Source organism: Cervus elaphus, chromosome 25 (genome assembly GCF_910594005.1).
Source record: "Cervus elaphus chromosome 25, mCerEla1.1, whole genome shotgun sequence".
Lineage (NCBI taxonomy): Eukaryota > Metazoa > Chordata > Mammalia > Artiodactyla > Cervidae > Cervus > Cervus elaphus.
The window spans coordinates 11,187,654-11,214,183 of NC_057839.1; the positions used below are offsets into that span (position 1 = coordinate 11,187,654).

The window sequence follows — 26,530 nt, forward strand, 5'->3', positions numbered from 1 at the left end:
TCCTTATACATCCTGTCCAAGTTAACACTTTTTTTGTTGTTGTTCAAGCTCTTTTACTTTTTGTTTTTTTAATTCTAAATTCATTTGTTTTTTAATTGAAGGATAATTGCTTTACAGAATTGGGTTGGTCTCTGCCAAACATCAACATGAATCGGCCACAGTATACATGTGTCCCTTCCCTCTTGAACCTCACTCCCATCTCTCTCCCCATCCCACCCCTCTAGGTTGTTAACGGAACTCTGATTTGAGTTCCCCGGGTCATTCAGCAAATTCCCACTGGCTATGTGTTTTACATATGATTATGTAGGTTTCCATGTTACTCTCTCCACACAACCCACCTCCTCTTTCCTCCCTGCTGCCCCATGTCCATCAGGCTGTTCTGTCTGTGTCTCCATTCAAGCTAACACATTTCATAAGTCAGTACTTAACCTATTCTGACATTGGCTCTTTCAGTCTTAAATTCCTCTCCTGATGGAAAATATTTTTGATTTAAAAAAAATCTTTACAATCAGTCCATTACTTCAATTGTTAAAAGGATGGCAAGGAGAAGACTGCTAATCAAAATGATGACCAGGATGATGAACAAATTCCAGAAGCAGTCAGTAAAGCATTTAAATAAGTAATAAACGTAAATCATCTAAAATGGTGCCAGGCACATAAAAACACCCAACAACAGTTATTGCTCTCTACTGTCATCATCGTCATTGTCCTGATGCCATCCTCATCAGTCTATTCTTAAAGGGCATTCTTAGTCTGTCTCTGCTTCAAAACTTCTATTCTGGTTTCCAAAAAATAGAAAGGAACAAAAGGAGATTTCTTTTTCTTATTCATACTTCTAGTCCAAAATTTAAAGCAAAATAGTCCATTCTGATCTGTATAGTAAAAGATCTCAGAGTTTGAGCATTAATAGCACCCAAATTAAAACTATTTTCTTCCTTCTCAGATGGTCTCTCAAAGTCAAAACATCTGTGCCATTTCTGACATAACCCCAGGGCTATTTCACAGTGTGACTCATGAACAGTTAGTTTCTCAAGACCCACAGAACACAGCGGTCCACTCTGCTGGCTCATCGGCTGCCCAAGGTTAACTCCAAGGACAGTTTTTCCTTCTAGAGGAAAGAGCAGCGTAGGGCGTACAGCTTCCAAATCTGCATAGTAATCAGAAAGTTGATAACGTTCAAAGCATTTTCTGTATCATTTATTCTTTGTTTCAGACTTCACCCTTCTAAACAAGACTCCGTGACATCGGACAGCAGGGATGTTAGGCACTCTCTGTAACTGGCGCCAGGGGCCTGTTGTCACGCAGCAGTCTTCCTGTCGTGGTGGACAGACCTTCCTAAAGCAGGCGGTCTCACACCGCTCCCCACTGTCCTGGGCAAGGACGTGTTCGGCTTTGAAAACCACCCCAGCCTACGCTTCCCGTCCTGAGCCCCGCTCATCCAGGCGCTGAGGAGCAGCCGGCACACGGCCGCCCGTACGGGTCACAAAGGGAGCGGAGCCTCGGGCCGGCTCGTCAAGCACAGCCTCCCACAAGCTACTGAACGGGCATCGGAAACGACGGCTAAACATTTCCAAAGACGGATCAAACAGTGCCTCAGGAAATCTGAAAGAGTCAAAATACCTTTTTTCTCTTGGTGGCTCCGGCAAGCTGTAGGCTCTTTGCTCTACAAGACACAGAACAACAGAATGAAAACCAAGGCAGACGAACTAGCAGTCATGTGTTAGTCTGAAGTGCACACAATGTATTCAGCTCTACCTTATCATGATACATAGCACCAGTTAGCAAATAACAAGAAAACAAGTTATTTTGTATAACTAGGGCACTGCTCCAGATATCTTTAACACTTTCCCTAATTCAGAGAAAATGGAGAGGAGGCCAAAATATGGCAACATTCAATGATTTTATGAACTAAGTTAGCATCAGCAAGGGGCAGCAAACATTTTCAGAAGGGTGGAAACCCAGTTCTATCTTTCTCAGTATCTCTCACTAGGGCTTCATCCCCTGTTGTTGTTGTTGTTTTTTTTTAACTTTTTATTTTATTTTGGAACATAGCCAATTAACAATGCTGTGATAGTTCAGGCAGATGGCAAAGGGACTCAGCCATACATATACATATCCATTCTCCCCCAGATTTCCCTCCTATCCCTTCATTCCTTATTCTTAACACTCGTTTTCCCACATAATACAGAATCAATAAATATCTTAGAGGCTTTTTCGCAAAACTTAAAAGTCTTGAAAGCCAGCCTAAGGGAGAGTCCATTTTAATATATCTGCAGTGCCTTCACAGAGCAGTCAGTTTGGAGATCGGCTTTGGGGCTTATGGGATGGGGGAGTCCCTCCCCCGCCGGACTCGGGGGTGGGAGAGTAGGAAGGGGAGACTCGTGCATGCAGCTCAGCACCACCTTGCGTCCCCAGGGATGGAGCAGAGGCACTGATGTGTACACAGTGAGAGGCACTGAAGGGGGACGGCCCCTGTGGAGCCCAGCATCCATGCGGCAGGGACACTGTCACAGTCCAGGACAGTGAAGAGGCAAGGCTGGGCTGCAGCGGGAAACGGGCCAGAGGGACACGGAGGAAAACTAAGAAATACACATCCTCGGAAATGTGGAATTTCACTGCTGAACCCAAGACTATCTTGTAGGTAGTAGAAAACCCACTGTGAAGAATCTGAAGACTTTTATTTTCCTCCCATTAAATATCCTGCAAATTAAGTCATCAGCAGAAAGCTTTATTCTCATGGTACACAGACTGAGGTGTCAGGAGAATAAGCCATATAGCCAAAATAATCAAGCGAATAAAGTAATAGAATCAGGCTCAGGAAACTGGACAAAATCTAACAGGATTCCATCCCTCAGAGCACAATAATGTTCAAAAGTATATTCACTGCACTTCTCAAATTCTTAAATGTAGAGCACTTTCGTCTGTCTTAGTGATGCTGTAATTGTCATTTCAACATTGAGAATATTCCTTTTTATCTAAACCCATGAACTACCAAAGGGAATTATAGTGAATTTTGTTTCATGCATAAAACATTAAATAATAAAGTTGCCACCACTGTACTCTGGGCTCAAAAAAAACAGAACCAAAAAAAAAAAAAAGCATGAGAAATTATCATAAGTAACCCTTTGGAAATGATAAGGAAAACAGAACATTACAAATACGTATAAAAAAGACTGAAAGACTATCTTTGTATATCTATATTATAGCTCATGTACTAGAGTTTTCCACTGACGAAAAGAAAACTTGTACTCTGCTCAAATAGAAAAAAATTTAGAGCTACTCAAAACTCATTGATTGAGGATTTATAAGAACACAAATATCAATTTACCTCTGATTAAGCAGACTGAACAATGAAACATTAGAACACATCTTCAAAGCAGTCAAGCTTTCACACATGTGCTGTGATCATACACAGTGAAAAGGTATCAACGCTGCCATTAAAAGGAATCCCAACCTAAGCTAAGGTCAGGGGGACCTGGAGATCCTAGAAAGACTTATGGTATTAAAAAAAAAAAAAAATCCAGGGCAAATTCAATCCATCTTCTACTCCTGTCCCCTCAAGGTAGTTGTATCCTTGCTTTTTCTTAGTCCTTTCTCTCCATCTTTCCATTCTAAAAACCAAAACTGACATTTGTATCAGCGTTGTTTTCTCTTCTTCCAAAAAGACATCCCAGGAAGAAAAAGGGAAAAAAAAATGCCTTGCAGCACTTGTTTTGTATTTTATGCATTTTGTCTGGTATATTCACTCAGCAAATATTGACTGAACGTCTCCATTCATGAGTCATTGTTTTAGAATGGCAGGTCCAAGCACAAAGATTACACTTTCAATATTGCTCCACATAGCATAAAAATGCAAAATAACGGCAATGTAACAAAGCAAGAATAAGAAAAAAGGAAAGAAAAAAGAAGGAGTAAAATAAGTCCTATTTTAAATATTCTAAATATTGAGAATACTTAAGCACATCTCTTGCTTTCTGAGTCCTCTAAGACTCTTAAGGATAACAGACCAAAAAAGGCATTATCTGATATATAATGACAAAAAATGTGTAATAATACTATATACTACAGACTGACATTAATACTTCCAAATAATACTTTTAAATGTAATTATTACATAATACACTACGAACAGAAAGTATTAAATAATCACACTCCAGAATTAAGCTAACAATTGGGGTAGTAGCTAAAAGGGACTACAAGGGCAGCTCTGAGTTGCCACAACTATTCTACTTATTGATCTGAATTCACTTTTGAAAATTCATCAAGCTATATGCTTATAATATGCACTCTTTTCTGTAGGTATCAGTTCAGGTCAGTTCAGTTGCTCAGTCATGGCTGACTTTTTGCAGCACGCCAGGCCTCCCTGTTCATCACCAACTCCCAGAGCTTGCTCAAACTCATGTCCACCGAGTCAGTGATGCCATCAAACCATCTCATCCTGTCGTCCTCTTCTCCAACCTTCGATCTTTCCCAGCATCAGGGTCTTTTCCAATGACTCAGTTCTTTGCATCAGGTGGCCAAAATATTGGAATTTCAGCTTCAGGATCAGTCCTTCCAATGAATATTAAGGACTGATTTCCTTTAGGATAGACTGGTTGGATCTCCTTGCAGTCCAAGGGACTCTCAAGAGTCTTCTCCAACACCACAGTTCAAAAGCATCAATTCTCTGTAGGTATACTGTATTTTAGTTAAAATTTGATTGTATAAAAGTTTATCTACAATTGTTTACATGGGCCACAAAAAATACTGTTTGAGATACACCTATTGGTGTTTCAAGTATGTTCTATTATTTTGACTTGCTAAAGTTCCTTATTAAATAAAGAAATGAAGATAATCAATTTTGCAATGCTTTGCCTCTGGGGAGTTGGGTTATTTCAGCACTAATTTACTTAAATAAAATTCTCTAAAGCCCTCACAATAAGGAACCTAGAATAAATTCTAGTTTACACTGCCCTTGAGGAAAACATTTTATTAAAAAAATAAGGCAGCAGAGAGATGTGTACATATTTGTGATTTCATCAAAATAAAATTTATGCTTTATGTGATATCCAGTGAGCTGAGGGTTTTGCTAAGTTTAGAAAACTCAATAGGGAAAATGAAATTTAGAATACTTTCCTGCTCCTCTTATATATTTTATGTACTTTTACTAACTGAAAATCCACTCTGGAAAAGAATGCTTTCACAGCCAAATGGTAAATAATGCTTACCTTCAACTGAATTACACACTGTAAAATCACGGATCAATCGAGTTTTTCCTAAAGAAATTTTGGGTGATGAGCAGGAATACGAACGTGAACGGATTCCAGAAAACAATGATTCCTGAAAGAAATCATAACAAAGCTTTTTAAAAAATTCTATAGAAGACTTGAAAGTATGCACTCATCATCAACGTTACTAAATCAGGATCTTTACAAAAAGATTCAACTTGAATATTTCTGATGTAATCTTATTAATGATTTGTTTCTGTTTGTCTCTCACTCACAACTTTAAAAAATGCTATTTTCTTTTGAATGCTTTAGTAAACTTGAGCTGCGGGAATAGTTCCTATACACCTTAGACAAGTATATAGGATATACTTAAGTATATACTTAGGATACAAGTATAATATTCTAACCATGTTGGTTAAAAATGAAAGATTAAGTCACATGGTTTTCTCTGCATATTCAATAAGTCTGACTTTTTTTGGCCTGAGTTGTCATTTATTTTTATAATTTTAAACTGTAGCATTTAAGCAAAATTCCAGATGAACTGATATCTATAAACATAACAATTATTAGAAGGTAGAGAAACAGTCACCTAAAATTATGTTTTTAAAAATTCCTAATGGCTATTTCCTGAGGACTTCCCTGGTAAGCTCATATGGCAAAGAATCTGCCTGCAATGCAGGCAACCAAGGTTTGATCCCTGGGTTGGGAAGATCCCCTGGAGAAGAGAATGACTACCCACTCCAGTATTCTTGCCTGAAGAATTCCACAGACAGAGGAGCCTGGCAGGCTACAGTCCATGAGATCGCAGAGTCAGACGTGACTGAGTGACTAACACACAAAGGCTATTTGTAATACTAGCTGCAGCCTCCAAAAAAGAATACATCGGAGCATTATACAAATCCTTCTAGTCTTTGCTCATCTTTCAACAGATCTTCCATCCAGCACTTCCTGGGATTTTGTTTGAATTACCACTGGTTTATATAGTTTAACTTTATCCCTTTAAAATGACCTGCTGTTTTCTTCCTGCTTGCCCAACAACCTATTATTTCTATCATTATATTGCCAACATATGTGAAAGTGCAAGAAGGCAAGATAATAAAAACATGTTTTTCTTACATGTTCTAGAGATCTTACATGAATGTGCAACAGAATGTCACTAAAGCCATTTATGGTACCCAAACCCATCCAACAGAGGCCATGTGGACTTAGGACTGATGCCCACTTCCTATTGGTTAGAGGTAAAAGAAAGTGCTGCAAAATGTGTTACTAAAATTAAGGCATCAGCAACAGCCCTTGAGAAGCACTATTTCCTTTTGTTCTCCATAAGTAAAAGCATATAGTTGCCTTAGGCTCGTGGTTTAGTTAAAGAGCCTGGAGGAAAGTTGAAAATAGAAGCCTGACCTTGCTTTGAATGGCCTTGAGCCATGGCTCCATGACTTTCTTATTAGGAAAGACCCAGTGGGCCTGGAGGTCCAAAATGCCAACCTAAGTTTTCCCCTAACAGTGAGTTGGCCACAAAGGGCCTTAGCCAAGTGCCATCCTCTGCATTGAAGTCATGCATGGTAATCATTTTTCCTAACAATAGGAATTTGAAAATTATCCAGAATTCCTTGGCAAAAAGTTATACAGGGTAATTACAAAGGCAAGGCAAGCCATAATTTATAGGACAGATTCTTCTTAAAAGTGAACAGTATAGAACTGTTTCACAGAGAACTACTTTTTCTTCTAAATAATGATGAGTTTTTCACAGTTCCATTCAAATTACAAGTTTGAGAAACAGCAACATGAACAACCATATCTAATTTTTATTATCCAGAAATATCACATGATCTTTAGTTTCAGAAGATGACGACAGCTCCACAGACCTCAGAGCTAAGGGTAAAGGATTCAGATTCTGGGGTCAGAAGGCCTAGATTTGAGTTCTGACTCTGTCACCAAGCTTTGGGCAATGTGGACATCTAACCTCTGCAGAACTTTAACAGATCAAAAGTTAAAATAAAAATAGCACTTTATATCCTAGGTGAGTTATGAGATTATGTATTTTGTACATACATGAAGCATGTTTTACATATTGTAGAGAATAGTATAAAAATAAAACATAATCATAACCATCATATGTTTGAGATAAGAGATGTTAAGGCACAGCACACATCGTTTTATAGTTTTGCTATAAACACATTGTTTTACTCAATAGAGTTTTACTCAAACACATTGCATTTACAGAGTAAACTCCGTTTAAAAAGAAAACAAGTGGACAATAAAAATAAAAAAGAAACATAGGTCCAAACAGAAAAGGGCTTCCCTGTAAGACTGGAAGAGTTTAGTCATTTCAAGAAACCACAATGAAATGAAATTCCAATGTGAAAAAAGACACAAAAGCTGTCTCCTGTGGAAAAACTAAGAGTCTATGGTATTCCAGACTATGGTATTCATGCAGCTCAACAAATGTTACCTCTGCCTTGGCAATATTACTTACCTCATCACCAGCACCAAGCTTGATCATTTAAACTCACTTCATACTACCAGCCTTTCTCCCATTGCTTAAGGGATGATGGCAGAAAACACTGTATAAAATGGTAAAATTTTCCAAAAACATGAAAGATGATCTGCATTGGTGGGGATTCATGAAAACAAATCAGCCATTGTACGTAAGGACTATGCACATTAGAATGTGAGAGAGTAAAAAGACAGACATGAAGTTCATGGGTCTTCAATTAAAAAAAACATTCACACGTGTCACCATAAACATAATTTGTCTTTCAGAGATGAGCAGATTTAGACAAGATACTTTCCAGGCTTTTAATAAACCAAATGAATAGTAATAAGAATACCTTCAGCTGCAGGTTACTTGATAAAGAAAATGATTCCGTCCTGGAGATATTAAAATCTGGTTCAGTGTTGGTCTCAAAAGAGTCCAATTCATCCCCACTAGTAATGCCAGCTCTCGAGGAACTCTGACACGCTGGAGTGTAGCAATTGTGCAACTGCTCCGAATGGCCCTCTCCTTCACTGTCAGCATCCAGGGCATCAAGGCTGGAACTGCGGCAAAAAGCAAATAAACAACTAAGCCATCAAGTAAGACAGCCATGACTCTCCATCTCCCTGAATTCAGATTCTCTCTTGGTGTCAGCTACAAGGGGCTCTCATTCAATACCTAACAAAATTCATACTTAAGTGATTTTTGTCATTTTTTCCTCTCCCCTCATCCTGAATAAGATTTTATGTTTCCCCAAATGAACATTTCAACCTAACAAGAGTCATTTCAAATTAGTACTATCTTCATTGTTTCTGTTTTGTAAATATAATTACTGGGCTTCCCCGGTGGCTCAGATGGTAAAGAATCTGCCTGCATTGCAGGAGACCTGGGTTTGAATATTACAAGGCCCAAATTGTTACCCTTCAAATATTAAAAACACATACAAAACAGAGCCACTGAGCTGTTTAGTGGAGAGCGGGCAGGCTCTGGGGCAATTTACACGTGAAAAATGCAGCATGGCTTTCTTTCCTTCACCCCTGGACAAGTCAGGAGGGTGGAAGGACGCTAAGACAAGGAAAGATGTGACGATCTCATTCTGGAGCTGGTGTCAAGAAATGGGTCAGGCACGAGTAAAGCGAGGTTCCAAACATCTCCTGTTCAATTATCACTTTTAGAGACTTAAAAAAATGATTCCTATGAAAATTCCATTTCAGAAGCAGGTGGTGATGCTGCGAACCTACTGCTTTCCTTTCCTCATTTAACTTTGATAACCATAAAATTAAAAGGCAAGAATTTGACCTTGCACCTTCCCAGTTCCTTCCATTCCATCTCCATTTTAAACCACTCAAGCTTTGAGGCTGAGAACTCCCATAGGCATGTTAATGCATAATGCATTTTTAAAATGTAGTTTTTCTTTGGCTGTTATACTTCTGGAGCTAAAATTTTAATAACCGCACATCATCTTGATTTTGAAACAGAACCAGAAACAGACTTCAAATTTGGTCATTTTCCTTGTCTCTTGTGTCAAAGCAGAGCCCAAAATGTCCCATCAGTTTAATTTGCAGCCACGACCACAGAAGTATCTTTAAAACTATAATTCACACAATAAAAATCTAGAGAAGATCTTTTATTATCTATGCAGTAGACATCATTCTTGGTACCAATACCTGTTAAAGGTTTCTAACCTCGAGCTGTTGTTTATCAGTACAACCCAGTGATCAGCACCCAGTGACTGCTGCTTACCCTTCCTTTCACCCCTTTCTGATCAACTACGTCTCTGCCGAATATTCATTCAGGTACATATTTACATGTACTCATATGTGTGTTCACTTTATTGTCATTTTGATTCATAATCTTATGTGTAAAACTGGATATATAAGGCTCAACTTGAAACAAACAGTGCCCACACCATTGTTTTAGTCCTTCCCTACAATGCCCACTCAATTTAACAGTTATCTTAAATTTGGGAATTTTTATCTTCTTCACTCTCGTTTGTCACTCTCATGAAGAATCCTCTTCATTCTCACTACCTAAAGAAAGTAATACATGCTTAGTCGCTCAGTTGTGTCCAACTCTGCAACCCTATGGATTATAGCCCATCAGGCTCCTCTCCAGGGGATCTTTCCAACCCAGGGCTCGAACCCAGGTCTCCCACATTGCAGGCAGATTCTTTACCATCTGAGCCACCAGGGAAGCCCTAGGATAAAATGAAATCAGTAAAAATGGGCCTATTCCCTAAAGAAAATAGACTAAAGGATGAATGGATAAGAAGCAAATACAAAGATACAGGGTCTCACACACATGCACACACACACATATATAAATATGTACAATCATATCATATACAATAAAACTATTGTTCTTGGGACATTTTTACATATACAAGAAATTATATGTAAGGTAACTATAAGTTACAGAGCATAAAAATAAAACAAACACCTCAATTTGCTGCTTTTTGATGACCTAGATGGGTAGGATGGTGGGGAAGTGGAGGGAGGTCCAAGAGGGAGGGGATGTGTGTACACATAACTGATTCACATTGCTGTACAGCAGAAACTAACAACACTGCAAAAACAATTATACTCCAATAAAAAATTAAAAATAAACACCCATCAGCCCACTCAACTTGAAACAAACATTGGCCACACTGTGGTTTTATCCTTTCCCTACAATGCCCACTCAATGAAACAAGTATCTTAAATTTGAGGATTTTTATCCTCTTCATTCTCATTTGTTTTTCCTTATTGCTTAAGCACATTACACATGCCCTACAGTAACAGATTGTTTTTGCATTTTATAAACGTGAAATCTGACTGAAATATTCTGTGGCTCCCTTTTTTGTTCTACTTCATGTTTCTAAGTTGCACATGATTGTGCAAGCAGATGTAGTCACAGTTAATTCATGGTTACTACCGTACAGTATCCCATTATGTAACTAGAGTGCAATTTATCTTTTCATCCCCTACCATTTGGGTTATTTCCTACTGCAATAAATAGTCTTATACATGTCTCTTAGGACACAGAAGTAACACTGCTAGGTCATAATATATATGAACATCCAACCTTACAAGAAAATGCCAAAATATTTTCCAAAGTTATTATACAATTTTCACTCATATCAACTGTATACAGGAGTTTCTATCCTACGCATTTTCACCAAAATATGGTATTATTACACTTTATAAAATTTTTGCTTATCTAGTAAGTATTAAATGGTATCTCATTGTGGTTTTCCTCTATTTTTTGTCAGTTTTCTTATGTATCTTACTTTCAAGTCATGAAATAGAAGAACCTAAAAGGAGGCAAATTTTGATGTAGAAATAAAAATGGTGGGGGCAATAACAATAAGAAAATAGAATTTTCCATGTCCAGCTACAAAGTTCTTTGATTTTCTACATTTTCTCTCTAAAATGTGGCACTTTACCTTCTTTTCTTTAGATGACTTTGCTCCTTTTCAAATCCACGAAGACCAAAAGAAAGATTCAAATTGGAAGCATATGAACTAGATGATGATATGAAAGACGCTGGGGTTTCCGTGTGTGACGTCACTTCTGTGTTCTTATTTGGAGGGTATGTGCCAGCGCTGGCTTCAGTAGGAAGGATGCGTTTGCTGCTCGCAGGCCCCAAAGAAGAACCCATAGATTCAAGACAGGTATTTGCAGGGAGTCCCTCTATATTAATATAGTTAATGTCCAAATCACCAACCTGGTAGTTGAAAGAAAAATATTTTGTGAGCAAAAGCAGGAAAGATTGGCTGAGCAAAGAATACAGTTTTCACAATGTAAAGACCCTCCAACTTATTTATCTTTTTTGGTTTGTTTGTTCTTGTGTTTCTTTATATAAGCAAAAGAATTCTTACATGATATACTTTTGTGTACTTCCTGCTCTCCCATAATTCACAAAAGGAAGACAACCAAGTGTTTTATGAACTGTGTTACAAAACCAGAAACTGACTGTGATTTTAACATTTTATGAACCACTCACCCAAAATGAGGGGAAATGTTTTAAATACTTGAGACAAAAACTAAACAGTAGGCATTTTAGCTTACAAAATAGTTTGTAGGAACCTGGGAAACCAAGTTATTGGCAGTCACATAAATCTGAGTCTCTCAAACAAAAAGACCAAATAAAGCTACTAAGATCTATGGGTTTAGTATAAATGGAAGACAGAAAATACCCCAAACTTTAAATTACCTGTAAATACTAACATCAAATCTCAGCCAGCAACCTGTCATACTCTTGCCATGAGCCTTTGCGTTAGGGTAAGGGCAGTCTGGAAAAGTCTGCATGGGAGGGAGTCAGCAGAGGGCCAAAGACTGATCTAAAATTTTCACCAGGAAGAGAAAGTACCACCTCCACTGGACGGTGTGAACAAACAGTCCCAGTTGGGGACCTCCCTGGTGGTTCAGCGGTTATGACTCCAGTGCAGGGGAACACAGGTTCAATCCCCAGTTAGGAAGCTAAGATCCCACAAGCTGCTGAGCAACTAAGCCCAGGCCCTGCAACTACCAGAGCCCATGTCACTAGAGACTGTGCGCCACAAGGGGATCTCACATGATCCAGCTAAGGCCCAAGGTAGCCAAATAAATAACCTTTTTTTTTTTTTAAGTACCAGTGGATAAAAACACTTGCCCTAAGGAAGTACTGGTGATCTGAAGTGGTGGTCATCAAAAGGCATCACTTCTGAGCGAGAAAACAGTAAAAACAAAGGGAGCAGCACCAAAAACAATCTGGAATGTATTCTTCAAAATTATCATAAAAGACAAAGACTAAGTAACTGTCCCAGATTAAAGAAGACACAACACCTAAATGCAAGACATGCTATGGAATTTTCTTTTGCTACAAAGAACATTACTGGAACAATTGGCTAAAATTGAATAATGTCTGTAAACAGCTAATAGTAGTGTGTCAATGATGATTTCCTGATTTTGGTAACTATGTGGCTTAAGTAAGAGAATATCCATACTTTTAGGAAAATACACCATGAAAGACTGAGTAAAAGGGCATCATATTTACTCTCAAACAAGTTAATATTTGTATACATGTCTTAATCACTTACAAGTACACATATACATATACAAATACATACTCAGAATAATGAAGTAAAATATGGTAAAGTTTGGAAATTTTTTGATTAAGAGTATATAAGAATTCCTTGTACTGAACTATGCAGACTTGAAATAATGTCCAAATAAATTTTTTTCAAAGTAATTAATATGATAATTTTCAAAGTAGTTTATATCACGTGAGTTTCCTCATCAGGCAGGTTGATAACCTTGAAAATTCATGGGAAACAGTACGTAAATAAGCTAGCAGTCTTTTTAGGTTTCCATGCCAGATTGAGGGAGATGAAGAAAATTAAGTAAGATTCTTTCCAGATATTGCTAGAAATTATTTTCAGTATGCAGAATTTGGACTCCTTATGTTGTCCTTACTATTCAAATCTACATAGGAACAGTAAAACAAATGATGTAATTATACTACAAACTACGCTACACCGATATAAGAAACTTTGTGACTTGTAGCCAGATTTTGATTTTTGTTTCACTGCACAAATTCAGCAATCTTCTACTTCATTTCAGTGTATCAATCAGGCTGTTTGAATTCTCTTTAGATGTATGCTTCACATTATTAAAGCAAAACTTCTCTCACTCAAAGTGCTTCCAAACAGAAGTTATATCCTAACCTCATTTTTGGTTTGGAAAGTTTTCCATTTTTAGTGTATCTTACAACATACAAAGACACAGTTTGCCCCCACAAATGTTGAGTCGAGTACAATTTTAGCTCCTGGAGGTCAATGGAAGTACTGCAATGTTCACCGAGGAACAGAATGAAAAAGCAATGACACATGTATTTAAACACTGAGAAAGTGTGGCAACAGAATAAAACCGTGAAAATCGGAATGTTGCTATAGCCCAGGAAGTCCAGTCACCTTGCAGCTTAAAAGAACGTCCCCAGACCTCCCACTTTGTCCTAACCTCTGTGTCTAGATTTCTAGAACTGGGGCTGACATTCAGCTGCTTTACACCAAAAGAAATACACTCGTTATTGAGAGCTGACGTCCATTCTGATTTTTTGGTTGTTCTGTCATTTTGAATATCATTCTAATCTATGCCATTTATACTATGCACTTAATGTAACAATTTCTCATAACCAAAGGAAAGAGACATTCAACCAATGGGCAGAAATTAGCATCCACTAGACAGAAAATAAAAAAGTTTACATCAGAGAAAATATCTATAAGTAATAGATACAATAGGGTACAATATATGAATACTAACAATATAGTATACAATATATGAATACTAACAATATAGTATACAATATATATATACTAACAATATAGTATACAATATATGTATACTAACAACAACCACCCAAAAAGGACAAAATAGATCACTGTTCAATGAGCATATACATAAAGCCTCTTATGTGGAGATCAGGTTTTAAAACCAGGAAATAAGGCAGAAATTATGTGCTATCAAAATTACTCTTGAGAATCCCTTAAATTTCCCATAAATTAGGGCATGCAGAAATTTTCAGATCTATAACTATACTTTAATTTTTAAAATATTACAATGTGAGGATCACCAAGCTACAGGAAAGGACAAAGAATAAATCCCTAAGTAGATATACATCCAAGCCATCTGTCTCTATGAGTTTTAACTCACAAATCTCTATCAGGGAATGGGTGGAGAATTCTAAAGGGTTCCAGCCTCCCTGCAACATGACACCATTCTGTTTTAATATTAAAGCTCTGTATCCTAATCACACACTAATAGGTGTGTTGTGAGGATCAAGCAAGTAATTTATGTGACAGTCTCACATAGGGCTGGCTTCATGCTCTCACTCATTAGTGTCTGCTGGATTTGAATACAAATATTACATAATCAGGTCAGAGAAGAAGCTGGCCTCCCAAATGTCATTTCCTGTTTTGGCCCCACGGATAAGTTCCCACATTCTCCTCCTTGCCAGTGTCCTAAGACCCCACCCACGGTGCTTCTCGGTGGAGGGTAAGGTGTGCTGGGTTCTCAAGGAAGGACCTACGTTAAGTGATCGTATGACGAGACTCCACGGCAACATCACCCTGGGCTGCTCTTAGGCTGGAATTTTCTGAGATTACAATGCACAAGGTTATTCTGACACGCGCACGTTTTTAAAAGACGACAGATCCCCCTAGCGACAGCACTCATACCTCACCTGATCTATCACCATGCAGTTAGCATAGACTTCATCACCACCATTCAGCATGTCAGAGAGCTGACCAGCTGCAAGAAATGTTGGCGGGTGCTTGGATTTTTTGAGGGCATCAAAGGAACGATCTAGAGGAAAAATGAAAACAGGGCAAATAAATAGAAGGAATTTATTTTACAGTCGAGCTTTACCGTCTTAACCAAACCACAAGAAAAAAATCAAGATGGCATTTTGCTGTCTTCACATAACAAAAATCAACATTGCAAGCATTTTCTCTTTACACCCAAACTCTCTGTTACCTAAAAGTTTTGTAAAGAATGAGTCATTTCAGATAAAGAAATATGTGCCCATTTCAAACACTATTTTTCCAACCAAGAAAGATTTTCGTAAGAATCAATTGGGGTTTTGGTCTTCAATTCTTAACATTAAACTAAAACTCATTTCACTTTATAGCATGGAAGCATTAGTGATCATACTGGAAGCTTCAGATTCCACTGAAATAGTCAGGCTCCAGACCCTTTCCGAAAGGACCCTGGATAGGACACAGTCTAGCCGTTCATTCCCTGCTGAATATGTATAATCTCATACAGAGAGAGTTTTATTTCTATGTTTACTAAAGAAATGTTTTTGCTTGCTTCCCATGTTCTCAGGTTTGTTCCAGGCAGTCAAAAAAGTTGAGTCCCAGAGAGTTGAGATGTTACTGTATTTGTGAGGAAGATAAAAAGAGTGAAAGTCGCTCAGTCGTGTCCTACTCTTTGCGACCCCATGGACTATACAGTCCATGGAATTCTCCAGGCCAGAATACTGGAGTGGGTAGCCTTTCCGTTCTCCAGGGAAGGAGACCCAGGGATCGAACTGGGGTCTTCTGCATTTCAGGCGGATTCTTTACCAACCGAGCTATGAGGGAAGCCCTATATGAGGAAGATAAAGTTGAAGATAATAAAACATTGTCAAGTCAGAATACCTCATTTCTTGTGACTCTGGCTAACTTACTTGATCTCCAAATACATTTACAAAGTGTCCTCGTCCATAAAAAAGCAGATAATTACTATGCTTTCTTCATAGTGCGGTTATAAGGACTAAATGAGTTCAGACATGAAAAGCACTTAACACATGCCTGGTACTTAGCAATTGCTCAATAAATACTGTCACTGTTATATTTGATGTTTTGTTATTATTAATGGTGATTTTACCATGTTCAGTGTGAGGTACAAGGTTAATAATACTAATCATAGTGTATTATACTAACAGTAGATTGTTAATACCTGTAAATGACTTTAATAAGGTAGATTGAAAGTTACAGCCATAGCAAATGTCATCCTCACTGACATTCCAGTAAGGTCTCTTTAATAGGTACAAAAGGGATAGTGTTGCCTCTGCTGCATCAGAAGTGGCCCTAATCCTACCACCTGTCTTATTTATGTCATGACTTAAAATCCAGGTAAGCCCATGGGAGTGACTTGAGAAATGAAAAAGCATTAATAACTGTTGCACTAATGTACCATAAGTGAAAAAAAAAACAACTCTATTCTTCATGGATAATCCTGGACAACAATATAAAATTCACATATAAATATGTATGAGCCAAATGGCCCTGGCCTCAAATTCTACATCTAAGTATACCTCTTCCCTACAGAACAGTAAAGTGAGATTTAATTAAGCTTCTTGAGGAAATACACAATGTAAAAGCAAAACTTCATGTCTGCAGTGTCTTGTTTTATCAATTTATTTAAATAGCTGCAATATAACATACAAACCCATAAATACTTCTTAAGTATAATTTTTATGATCAATTACTATACATTTTCATGCTAATTACAAAAAAATAAAAGCATGTTCTAAAGGGTATAAATCGAGAATCTGACAAATCTCAGTGCGTTCTGAAGAAAATACTTGCTCATTTATCATTTTCCAGAATGTTTGAAAACCAATCATAAATAACATGACCCTCTGAGCTGTAATTAATCCAGCTTAACTGCTCTACAGTGTCTTAAGTTCACAGACTAGAAAATAGTTGGCTGGGAAGGCTGGTCATGACCAATTTTAAATATTTTGATCATGGTAAATTAAGACTTCATTGATAACTAGACTAAGAACTAACATTACACTCAACTAAACAGTTGCAAACAATTGATGGATTTTCTATATTAAAAACTTAGAACCAAATGAAATATTACCCCAAATTGTCTGGGGCCAGTGAATGCATTGCCATTTAGCCGATATCCAAGAGAGCAAGTCCTATGTTCAAAACTGACCCTCACATCTCAAGGCTGAGCAGGACCAAGAACTACTTCCGTTTTCATATACACAGGTATAAAGTCACTTGGATTCACCGTTTCTTCCACAAACAAATCTACCTGGCCCAATACAGCAGATTAGAATGTATACAGAGGTGATACACAGCAGTAAAATAAACTTAAAGATAGCAGAGCTACTTGGACCAAGTTGATGTATTATTTGTTATTTACATGATTAGTTTGGTATTTTAGAAAACGATAATAATTCAGTATTTTAGAAAATGAGGCAATTTGTTTACAAAGACAGATCTAAAATCTCTTATCTGTGATTCTGAAATCTAGAAATCTCTGAAAATCAAAACATTTTTTCTTAAGTTTGGTTCAAAAACATATTTCATGATCTGAGCTGAACCACATGGGGCCATGTATTTATCTCTATTTATCCCACTGTACATTCATATATTTTCTTGCAGAAATATTGTCGTACTTGATGATGACACTGCCTCGGTGTCTCCTATGCAAGTCATATCATATATAATAGCTCTCTGCCAATAAGACCTGAACATTTTGAATTCCAAAACAAACACAGAAGAGAATGTAGATCTCTATATAATTAACCATAGCAGAGGTTATTGTTCCTTTTTTTTTTTTTTTTTTTTTTAGGTTATTGTTCTTTAGTCGCCAAGTCCTGTCTGTCTCTTTTGCGACCCCGTGGACTGTAGCCCGCCAGGCTCCTTTGTCCATGGGATTTCCCAGGTGAATGCTAGAGTGGGTTGCCATTTCCTTTTCCAGGGTATCTTCCCAACCCAGGAATCAAACCCACAACTCCTGCATTGGCAGGCAGATTCTTTACCACTGAGCCACCAGGGAAGCCCTTAGCAGGTATCAGACCAATATTTCCCATAATTTTGCCACTCCTCTATGAAATTCACCATTTTGCCATGTCTACATAACACCTATATTATTATATACTCTAGTTCTTGTTTTTAGATTAACTCATCATTTTCCTTTGAATAAAACTAATTTTCATAGAAAAACCTTATCCTCACTGTAAACAGAAAGCCAGTATTTCTTGTCAAAAGTAGAAGCAAATTACACATACTAAAACAAGGGAACACAGAACAATGAAACTACATTCTGACCAAACACAGTTGCCTATCAAAGTTGGGGATCTTCAGAGCCTGCTCTCTGTCATAAAGGGAGATCCTGAAAGATTTGGGAGATGTTAAAGGGGCAATGGTGTCAACTGACCTCCTCCTTGAATCAGACAGTTAAAAGAAAACGGAAAAGGAAATACCTGCCTTACTATGTGACTCAGAGTCATCTAGTGTTGGGTTGGGACACCATATCAAAGATCAACAGTGGCCAGAGGATTTACCCTGCACTTGGGACAACAGGCCTAGACCGCGTCCTCATCCTGTCACTCAGGTAATGACAGTGAGCCTTGTTGAGGGAGGGCATGACTATACAAAACCTTAAAATAGTAGCAAGAAGGGAAAATCTGTCTCCTCTCTCCATCTGTCATCCACAACCTGCCATGCAGATTTTCTGGGTCACACACTGCAACTATTTATAAAACTGGCCCCCAAATCCTTTGCAGTATAACTCCCTGAAGCATCCATAGCCTCCACTTGCCAAGATATATCTAATGATAACAGGACCTAGAAATGAATACAGACTAATAACCCAAAAGAGGACACAGACTTACTAGACTTCCACTCTTTTATTAACTTCAACACCAGTCACTACAAATAAGGAGCTGCAGACCAGCAGAATAAGATTTATTGTGGAAAGAAAAGAGTCTTATACAGTATCTTCAAATAAACATCCATTACATATATTCATATTAAAGTGATTAATGCTCTATTGCTAGTTTCAGTTCAAAGAAAAACCTACAATGGTTTCATTAAAAAAAAAAACTTATCAAGATTTTCAAGATATATGATTTCATTACTTCCATATGTAACCACTTCAATAGTGAATTAAGGGAAAAATTATTGCTCCCCCTGCCAAAAAAAAAAAAAAAAGTCCTTCAGGTATTTCTTCAATGAACATACAGAAATAATTTACAAGAAAAAAATCAGCTCTTTGTCCTAAATGAATGCTGTTCTGTAAACAGTTTTTCTTAGCAAAAAACTAATTGTAGAGTTTTGCTGATAGTATCAATTTTTAATATTTGGTAAACTCATATTTCAGAGATGGTTTAAAAGTAACAAAAACTCAATTCCCATCCAATAGCTGCCAATTTTAAATGAGTCAAGAGCAGTGCACTGCAGTCATTAAGAACAAGGGCCTTGGAATGCTTGGATTCACAGTCCGACTCCACCATGTATTAGCTCTGTGATGCTGGGCAAGCTGCTTAACCTCTTCCTACCTCCATCACCTGATCTATAAAATAGGGATGATGATACCTCTCTCTCATCAAATTGCTGTATGTATTAAATGGTTTAATATTTAAGTGATTAGAACACAATCTGAAACAAAGGATTTTAACCTGACACAAAGTAATGCTTGCTATTATTAGAAAAGTAAACAAGGGTTATATAGTTTTGATTCTCTCCTGTAGTTTTGCTTCTTAAAAAAAACAATTTCAACTTTGGTTATAACTTGACACATATAAAACCAATCCAAGGCAACTGGAATGCACAAAACATTCTGCTTACTACATGAAGAGCTCCTAAAATGTTTTAACTCTTATTTCCAGATTCAGCTCACGTTAAAAAACTTTGCCAAGTTCATCCTGAACACAGTAACCAAAAAACAAACCCAACCTGCCCATAAAATTTACCTCCAACAATTTAAGGATGAGATCTTACGAAATGGGAGAGATTATAAGAGCAGGACGAACAAAGCATCAAGTCAGACAATCAGAGACAGCATTTCTGAAGAACAAAGGGAAGACTTCAGAAACTACGATGTTCTAACATGATGAAGTGGACTCGGGCCAGGTTCTCCCTGCAGAATGCCTGGAGGATAAACAGTAACTCCAAGGGGATCTCCAGCTTTCTCTGCCCCGCACCCCGCTGCCCTGAATTCTCACTGCTCTGTAATGTGATCTGTGGGATGGCTCCCTGAAGCAGAAGTTTTCATCAGCACTTCCTCGCTATACTAGGCGCTCTATTGAGGTGACACATGAGAGAGACTGGAAATAAATTCACCTGGAGCAAGAAGGAGAACCGGTGCGGCAGGAAAGGCGGATGCATTCCTGCTCTCTGACACTGAAGCTGTCCCCGCTCTGGCAGGAAACAGTTAAGGGCATTGACCCGTCTACAGCCTCTGCAACCTGACTTCTAATGAAATCCAGCTCTCCCTCAAGAGGCGAAGGGCCTAGCAGGAAGTAAGGGAAAGCACGGCCTATTTGCCTGGTTACGTAAGAGACCCACACCCAGACATAAACAAACCCGACCATGGCAGCTTCTACAAACCTGCTGCTGACCTGGCCTGACTCACTCCGGGCAGAGCAGGGCCTCTCAGTTCACATCACCTGTGTGTGTCTTTCTCTCTCACTCATTCATTCATTCAGCTTTGTTTTAAACCTGGAAGCTTATGAACACAGCAAAAGAGTTTACTGAGAATGACTAACCCTCACAAAAAGAGCAGGTAAAGCTTTTAAGGTCAATTTAAAGGTCAATTCCCAGCACTGCACGTAACCCGTGCCCTTCCCGTTACAGAATCTGGAGGTCAGCTCTCCTGTGGGACCTACAGCAGCCTCTGGTACAGAGGACAGCCCCTCTGCCCTCTCTCTTTCTTCCTGCCTTTCCTCCTCAGTCTCCCCCATAGTCTAGATTTGGCTAGCTGCAGGGCTCCACGACCAATCCTCGAACCTCTTTTCTCTCTGTCTGCACTCCTTCTCCAGGTCATCTGACAGCACAGCATCACGTGCCATGATAAGACGACCACTCCCAAATTCCCACCTCTAGCCCAGCTCTCTTCCCTGGACACAACTGTCTCCTCGGTATCGCCACCGAGTTGTACAACAGCCTTGTCAAACACAACAGGTGTGAAACACAACTCACCATTTTCCCTCCTACATCAGCTCCTCCCAGGAGATAACAACTCTTGCACTGCTCTCTCTCACAACCTACAGACCCAGAGCCTGACCTTTCCTCTTCACTCCACTACTACCCAGGGCACCACCACCATCTTCTGGGCAAGACTGTTACAAGGTATCATTGCCTCACTGGTCACCTTCCATTTGCTTCTCTGTCCTCCACGGCCTAGTCTTCACAGCAGAGGCCATGCACTTCTTTCACAGGGTAAATCAAATCATGCTCTGCCTCCGCAACATTTTCCAGTGGCTTCCCACCTCATTCTGAGTTAGAGCCAAACTTTACCACAACCTACAGAGTCTCACCACACTGGCCTGGGGCCCCATTCCCATCCTGAGGGTGGGGAGGCTCCCACACACTCAAGCGATTCTTGGACACAAGCTGAGTGTCCTACAGCTCAACTCAACTCTGACACTGCCTACCCAAAGACAGCATCGGATTCCAAAGGCTGAGGGTTCAATCCTACAAACAGCCACCCCTACAAATTTCAGATGCCAATTCCAAGTTCAGGTTGTAACCTATACTTCTGATCAACTGGCTGTAAATCCAAGGTTCCCACAATTTCTTCCCGGGGCTTGACCAATTTGCTAAAGTGACTCATGGCCCTCAAACACACATTTTACTTACCAGATCGCCAGTTTATCATAAAAGGATATAACCCATGAATAGCCAGAGGGAAGGGATATACAGGGTGAGATATAGGGAAGGAGTACGGAGCTTCTGTGCCCGCTCCCATCAGGCCAGTCACCCAGTACTGCCACATGTTCACCAACTGGAAGTGTCCCAAATGCAGTCCTGCTGGGGTTTGGTGGAGGCTTCACTAAACAGACATGACTGATGAAATCTCTGGCCATTGTTGACTGAACTCAATCTTCAGCCCCCATCCTTAGATCCAAAGTCATCTCATCAACACAACAAAAGCACCCGTATCATTCTCAGCACTTGGAACCTTCCGAGGATTTTAGCTGCTCTGTGACCCCCACCCCCCCAAAAAGTAGCTAAAGACCAAATATTATTTCTTATTATAAAAAAAAAAAATCACAATTACATAATCTCCCCTCCTCCACCCCGAGCCAACCTCTCTAAAGTCTGCCACTCGGTCTACTGTCCACGCCGGCCCGGCTCTCCTGTGCCTCAGGCCATTCCCATCTGCTGTTCTCTCAGGAGTACCTTCCTCCTGGATACACAGAAGACTTGCTCCTTCCCTTACCTTCTTCCACTCTCTACTCAAATGTCATCACAGAAGCTGACCGTTACATGTATCAAATAGCAACCCCCTACACTCTGCCTTATTTCCTCCTGCGCCATCTAACATCACCCAGCATATCATGTATTTATCATGTATTGTCTGTTTCCTTCTACTAGAATGTAAGCTCTAGAAGGGCGACTTTGAATGTTTTGTTCACTCCCCCAGTGCCTAGAACTACATCAGATACATAGCAGATACTTGGTAAAATATTCCCCAAAGGAGTGAATACTTTCTCATCAAGAAAAGGACAGAAACCCTGTACCCTTATGGTCTGGTAAGGTTTTCTCTGATTCTGAGGGGTTTTCCTGTTGCCTAGCTATTCTTGTATGACTCCAGGTGGTGATGGGAGTGTCACTTCCTTGTTCCTCTCATTCATCCACCCATTTACTCACTCATTCTCTTTTTCAGCACTTACTGAGTGTCTACTGACTACCGGTCCCCATGCTCCCTGGCTTTCGGCCTCCATCTCTGACGTCCTCAAAGCACAGTCACTATGGACGACCTCCAGGAGGTCTCCGCACAAGACTCAAGAGTCACGAGGCTGTGCTCCTCCTCTGGGCTCTTCCTGCCCGCTACCTCCGTGTTTTGTTCCGTGTTGTCTACCACACTGCAGTGATGAGAGTCTCATTTTGCCCCCCCGTTAGGATAAGTAACTGCTCTGGTTGGTGTCTGAGCTGAAAACAGACACCCCATTGTGCAGACCATCACAGATGCTAAGGGCTTCCTGTGTGACCCTATCGACATGCCCTCTCTAGCAGTGGCCCAGAAGTATTACTCTTTAATCTCTTATTAAAATATCAGGTAGGTTATTTTTAAAGGAATAATGGGACTTCCCAGTTGGTGGGCTTCCCAGGTGGCACTAGTGGTTAAAAAAAAAAAACAAAAAAAAAACCCCACCTGCCAATGCAAGTGATGTAAGAGATGTTGAGTTCGATCCCTGGGTCAGGAAGATCCCCTGGAGAAGGGCATGGCAACCCACTCCAGTATTCTTGCCTGGAGAATCCCATGGACAGAGGAGCCTGGTGGGCTACAGTCCATGGGGTTGCAAAGAATTGAACTTGACTGAAGTGACTGAGCATGCATACACAGGTAGGTTTGCAAAGTAAAGGTACTTGAAGAAGATGATTGGGGCTGGGGGAGGGGGGAACAATAAAAGGAAACAAGTAGAAGGCAACATTTAGATACTTGAGGAGTAAGCATCTATTGGACACCTGTGCCATATTGGATACTTACATGGGTTAATGTCACTGTTTTAGCTATCACAGATAGAGCTCTGAACCAGCACCATATGATTTTTATATATTAACTTGTTTGATTCCCAAAGCAATCCATTAAAAGCCATGCTATTTGTTATTTTTGCAGATTAAGAAACTGTGGTGCTATTTAATTAACTTACCAAGGTCACACAACTAGGAAACAGCAACTCTAGAGAGGCAGGTATTCTCCTAGTTAGTTCAAAGTACTTTATTTAATAATTAGAGTTACTCAGTATCCTACTTTATAAAACCAAAGAAAATGGTATTTGAGCAATGTCTGGTATTTTCCCATTAGGAAGTTTCATTAATAGGTTACAGTATGACTTGTACCCCAATGTATTTCTTCACGTCCTGCCCCTGGAGACCTACTGCCAGAATACAGTGTGATCTGTGCTGAGAAAACATTCATGCAGTAGTAAATACATGATTTCATTTGGTTTACCCACACAACCACATGCAAGATAACCAGGAGGAAAAACTGAGAAGATACACTAAGATGCTAACTTCTATTTCAAGGTGCCGGATGACGCACAGGTGGTTTTTCACTTACACTTTCCTGTCTGTAACTTCTAGATTTCTGATAAGCATTTTTACAACTAAAATAAGGGGAAAAAACTAAGTCATGGTTTAAAAACTTGCCTCCTATTATGAAAGAACAGCTGTGGGATCTCACGCAGAATAGGTTATCAGTAAATCAACCATATCAGATAACAGGCATGCAAATGTGTTCACTGGGAATGTTTTACCCAAGCATCCATAGTATTGGTTTTGCCTACCCACTAACCCCACTTTCCATAACCACAGGAGGTATTACCACGTTCACTTTGGAGACAAGGAAGTCTACAAAGGACAGCGGTCACCCTGAGACATTATTAAATGATAGAAGTGCAGACACAGTGCTGACAGAAACATCCTTTCTCACTGCAGTTCACTACCTCCCAGGTTCAAAGGGAACTTTGCCAAATTCTAAAGCATACAGATAGTCTTTTCTACCCGTGGTCCTAGTGTGCTGCAGAGGAAAGAACAAACCTGCCCTCACAAATGATCGTGAACATGGTTGAGGTACACTCAACCGTTCTCTTCTTGCCTATTCTTCCTCTAATCCCTCTTAGGATTTTCCTGATATTGGGTTGGCTGAAAAGTTCATTCAAGTTTTTCTGTATGTTTTTATGGAAAAATCCAAATGAACCTGTTGGCTAATCCAACTTTAGTCCTGACCCGGGACACCTCTTGGCCTCACTCTTCTGAGTAGGACTTCAGGCTACAAAGGGAAACCATCCAAACTCCAAGATGAGTCTCAGCCCAGGAATTTCCTGCGGGTCACAGATAAGCTAACATTACTCAAAAGACTAGTTCACACCAAGGTGAGCCTAGGAGAACCCAGGGAACGTTTGTCTACCAAACTACAGTGGCTCAGACATAGTTCCAAATGTCCAATTCACCCTAGAGCTCACCTCATACTCCTGGGATCCTTTGAAAAAAGAAACATGAGCCCTGAGATGAGATCGCCTCTCAACCAGCCCTACCTGCAGCTGAAACAGCTGAGAACGCAAGTGGACAGATCTAGAGGTGCTGGGAGTGAACCCTGTTTCTCCGGCACTCGGCCTTGGAACCACTGCTGAAAACTCCTTCAAAACAACAAGTTACAACTTGGCACTCCAAAATCAGATTCTAAAAGCAGCCCTTTCTGCTGTTTTGAGAGGCCTAATTATCAAAATTATTGAGGAATAAAACTAACCTTTTCCCTCATAATACACTGGAGGCACTAAGGGAGGTAGGGGAAAAAAAGGAAGAGAGGAAAAGAAAATAGAGGCTCAGAGACGCTACAGTTTTCTCCCCACCGTTTCCAAGTCCTCGTTCCTAATTACAGTACTGCAAAGTAGCCCTCAAGAGAACACATGTTTATGTTTGAAAAAGGAGGACTCAACGATGAAAATAACTTTTCTCTGCCGCTGCTTCCCCCAAGCTATCAAGGGGATGTTCAGTCATGTGTGGTGTGCAGGCTTTGGTGTGATGAGATTTAATCAGCAATTCCTGTCCTTCTTGATGCACTTCTCCAAAGCCTGCAGCCAATTTGTCAAAAGACAGAAAAAAACAGGCAAGCTGAGAGGAAAGAAACTAACAGGTTATACAAACTCCAGGACGGAAGTGAAAGACCTCACAGAGAGTGGCAGAACATGGACAAGACCACTTCAGGTGACTGTCGATTAAAACATATGGACAAACTGATAAGGCAGATGCTCCTGTATGCCATCATCACAAGAAACCCGATGAGTGGTTCAAATCTTGCATAATCTTATGGCAAGATACAGGCACATAAATATGACTGTGCCTACTTCAAAAGTCCCCAGGAGCTCCAATTCTCCAGTACCTAGCCCGAGAACCATGTGATTTTGCTCCCCTTATTCCCCAAGGTAACTGAGTTCTACTACAGACAAGCACTAGCAAAATAAAGGCTTTTCCACTGAAATGTAAATTATTTCTGTTTTTATTTTTTGAGGTATGATTTACATATAACATTAGTTTCAGGTGTTCAACATAATGATTTCTTATTTGTATATATTGCAAAGTGATCACAGTAAGCCTGGCTAACATCCATTGCCACATGCAGTTACAAAAATTTTCTTACGATGAGAATTTCTAAAATCTACTCTCTCAGCAACTTTCAAACACCTTTTGCTTATCTGGGGTCTTTAGCAAGCACCTTTTGAATCAGTGAACACATAAATAATGGAAGCCAAGCACTCCCTGGCATGCCTCCAACTTGTTCTAGGTCTCCCCTGGTTGGGAAACTCTACTTGCTTCCTGAATCCTGTTCCACTATCCTGAGCAACTTCGGGCAGGTTAGCCTGAATGACCACT

General features: G+C 39.5%; 1 protein-coding gene across 7 annotated transcripts in view; it reads right to left on the reverse strand.

Moving 5' to 3' along the window:
• The window catches only part of ARHGEF28 (Rho guanine nucleotide exchange factor 28), a 326,609-nt gene that overhangs the window by 91,427 nt on the left and 208,652 nt on the right, over positions 1-26,530 (reverse strand). For all 7 annotated transcript variants that reach the window (XM_043887235.1, XM_043887234.1, XM_043887230.1 and 4 more), the window contains 5 exons: positions 14,884-15,005; positions 11,108-11,388; positions 8,039-8,246; positions 5,208-5,319; positions 1,621-1,663 (listed from right to left, as the gene is read on the reverse strand). In XM_043887235.1, coding sequence (XP_043743170.1) covers positions 1,621-1,663; positions 5,208-5,319; positions 8,039-8,246; positions 11,108-11,388; positions 14,884-15,005 — 766 coding nt within the window. The remainder of the gene's footprint in view (positions 1-1,620; positions 1,664-5,207; positions 5,320-8,038; positions 8,247-11,107; positions 11,389-14,883; positions 15,006-26,530) is intronic.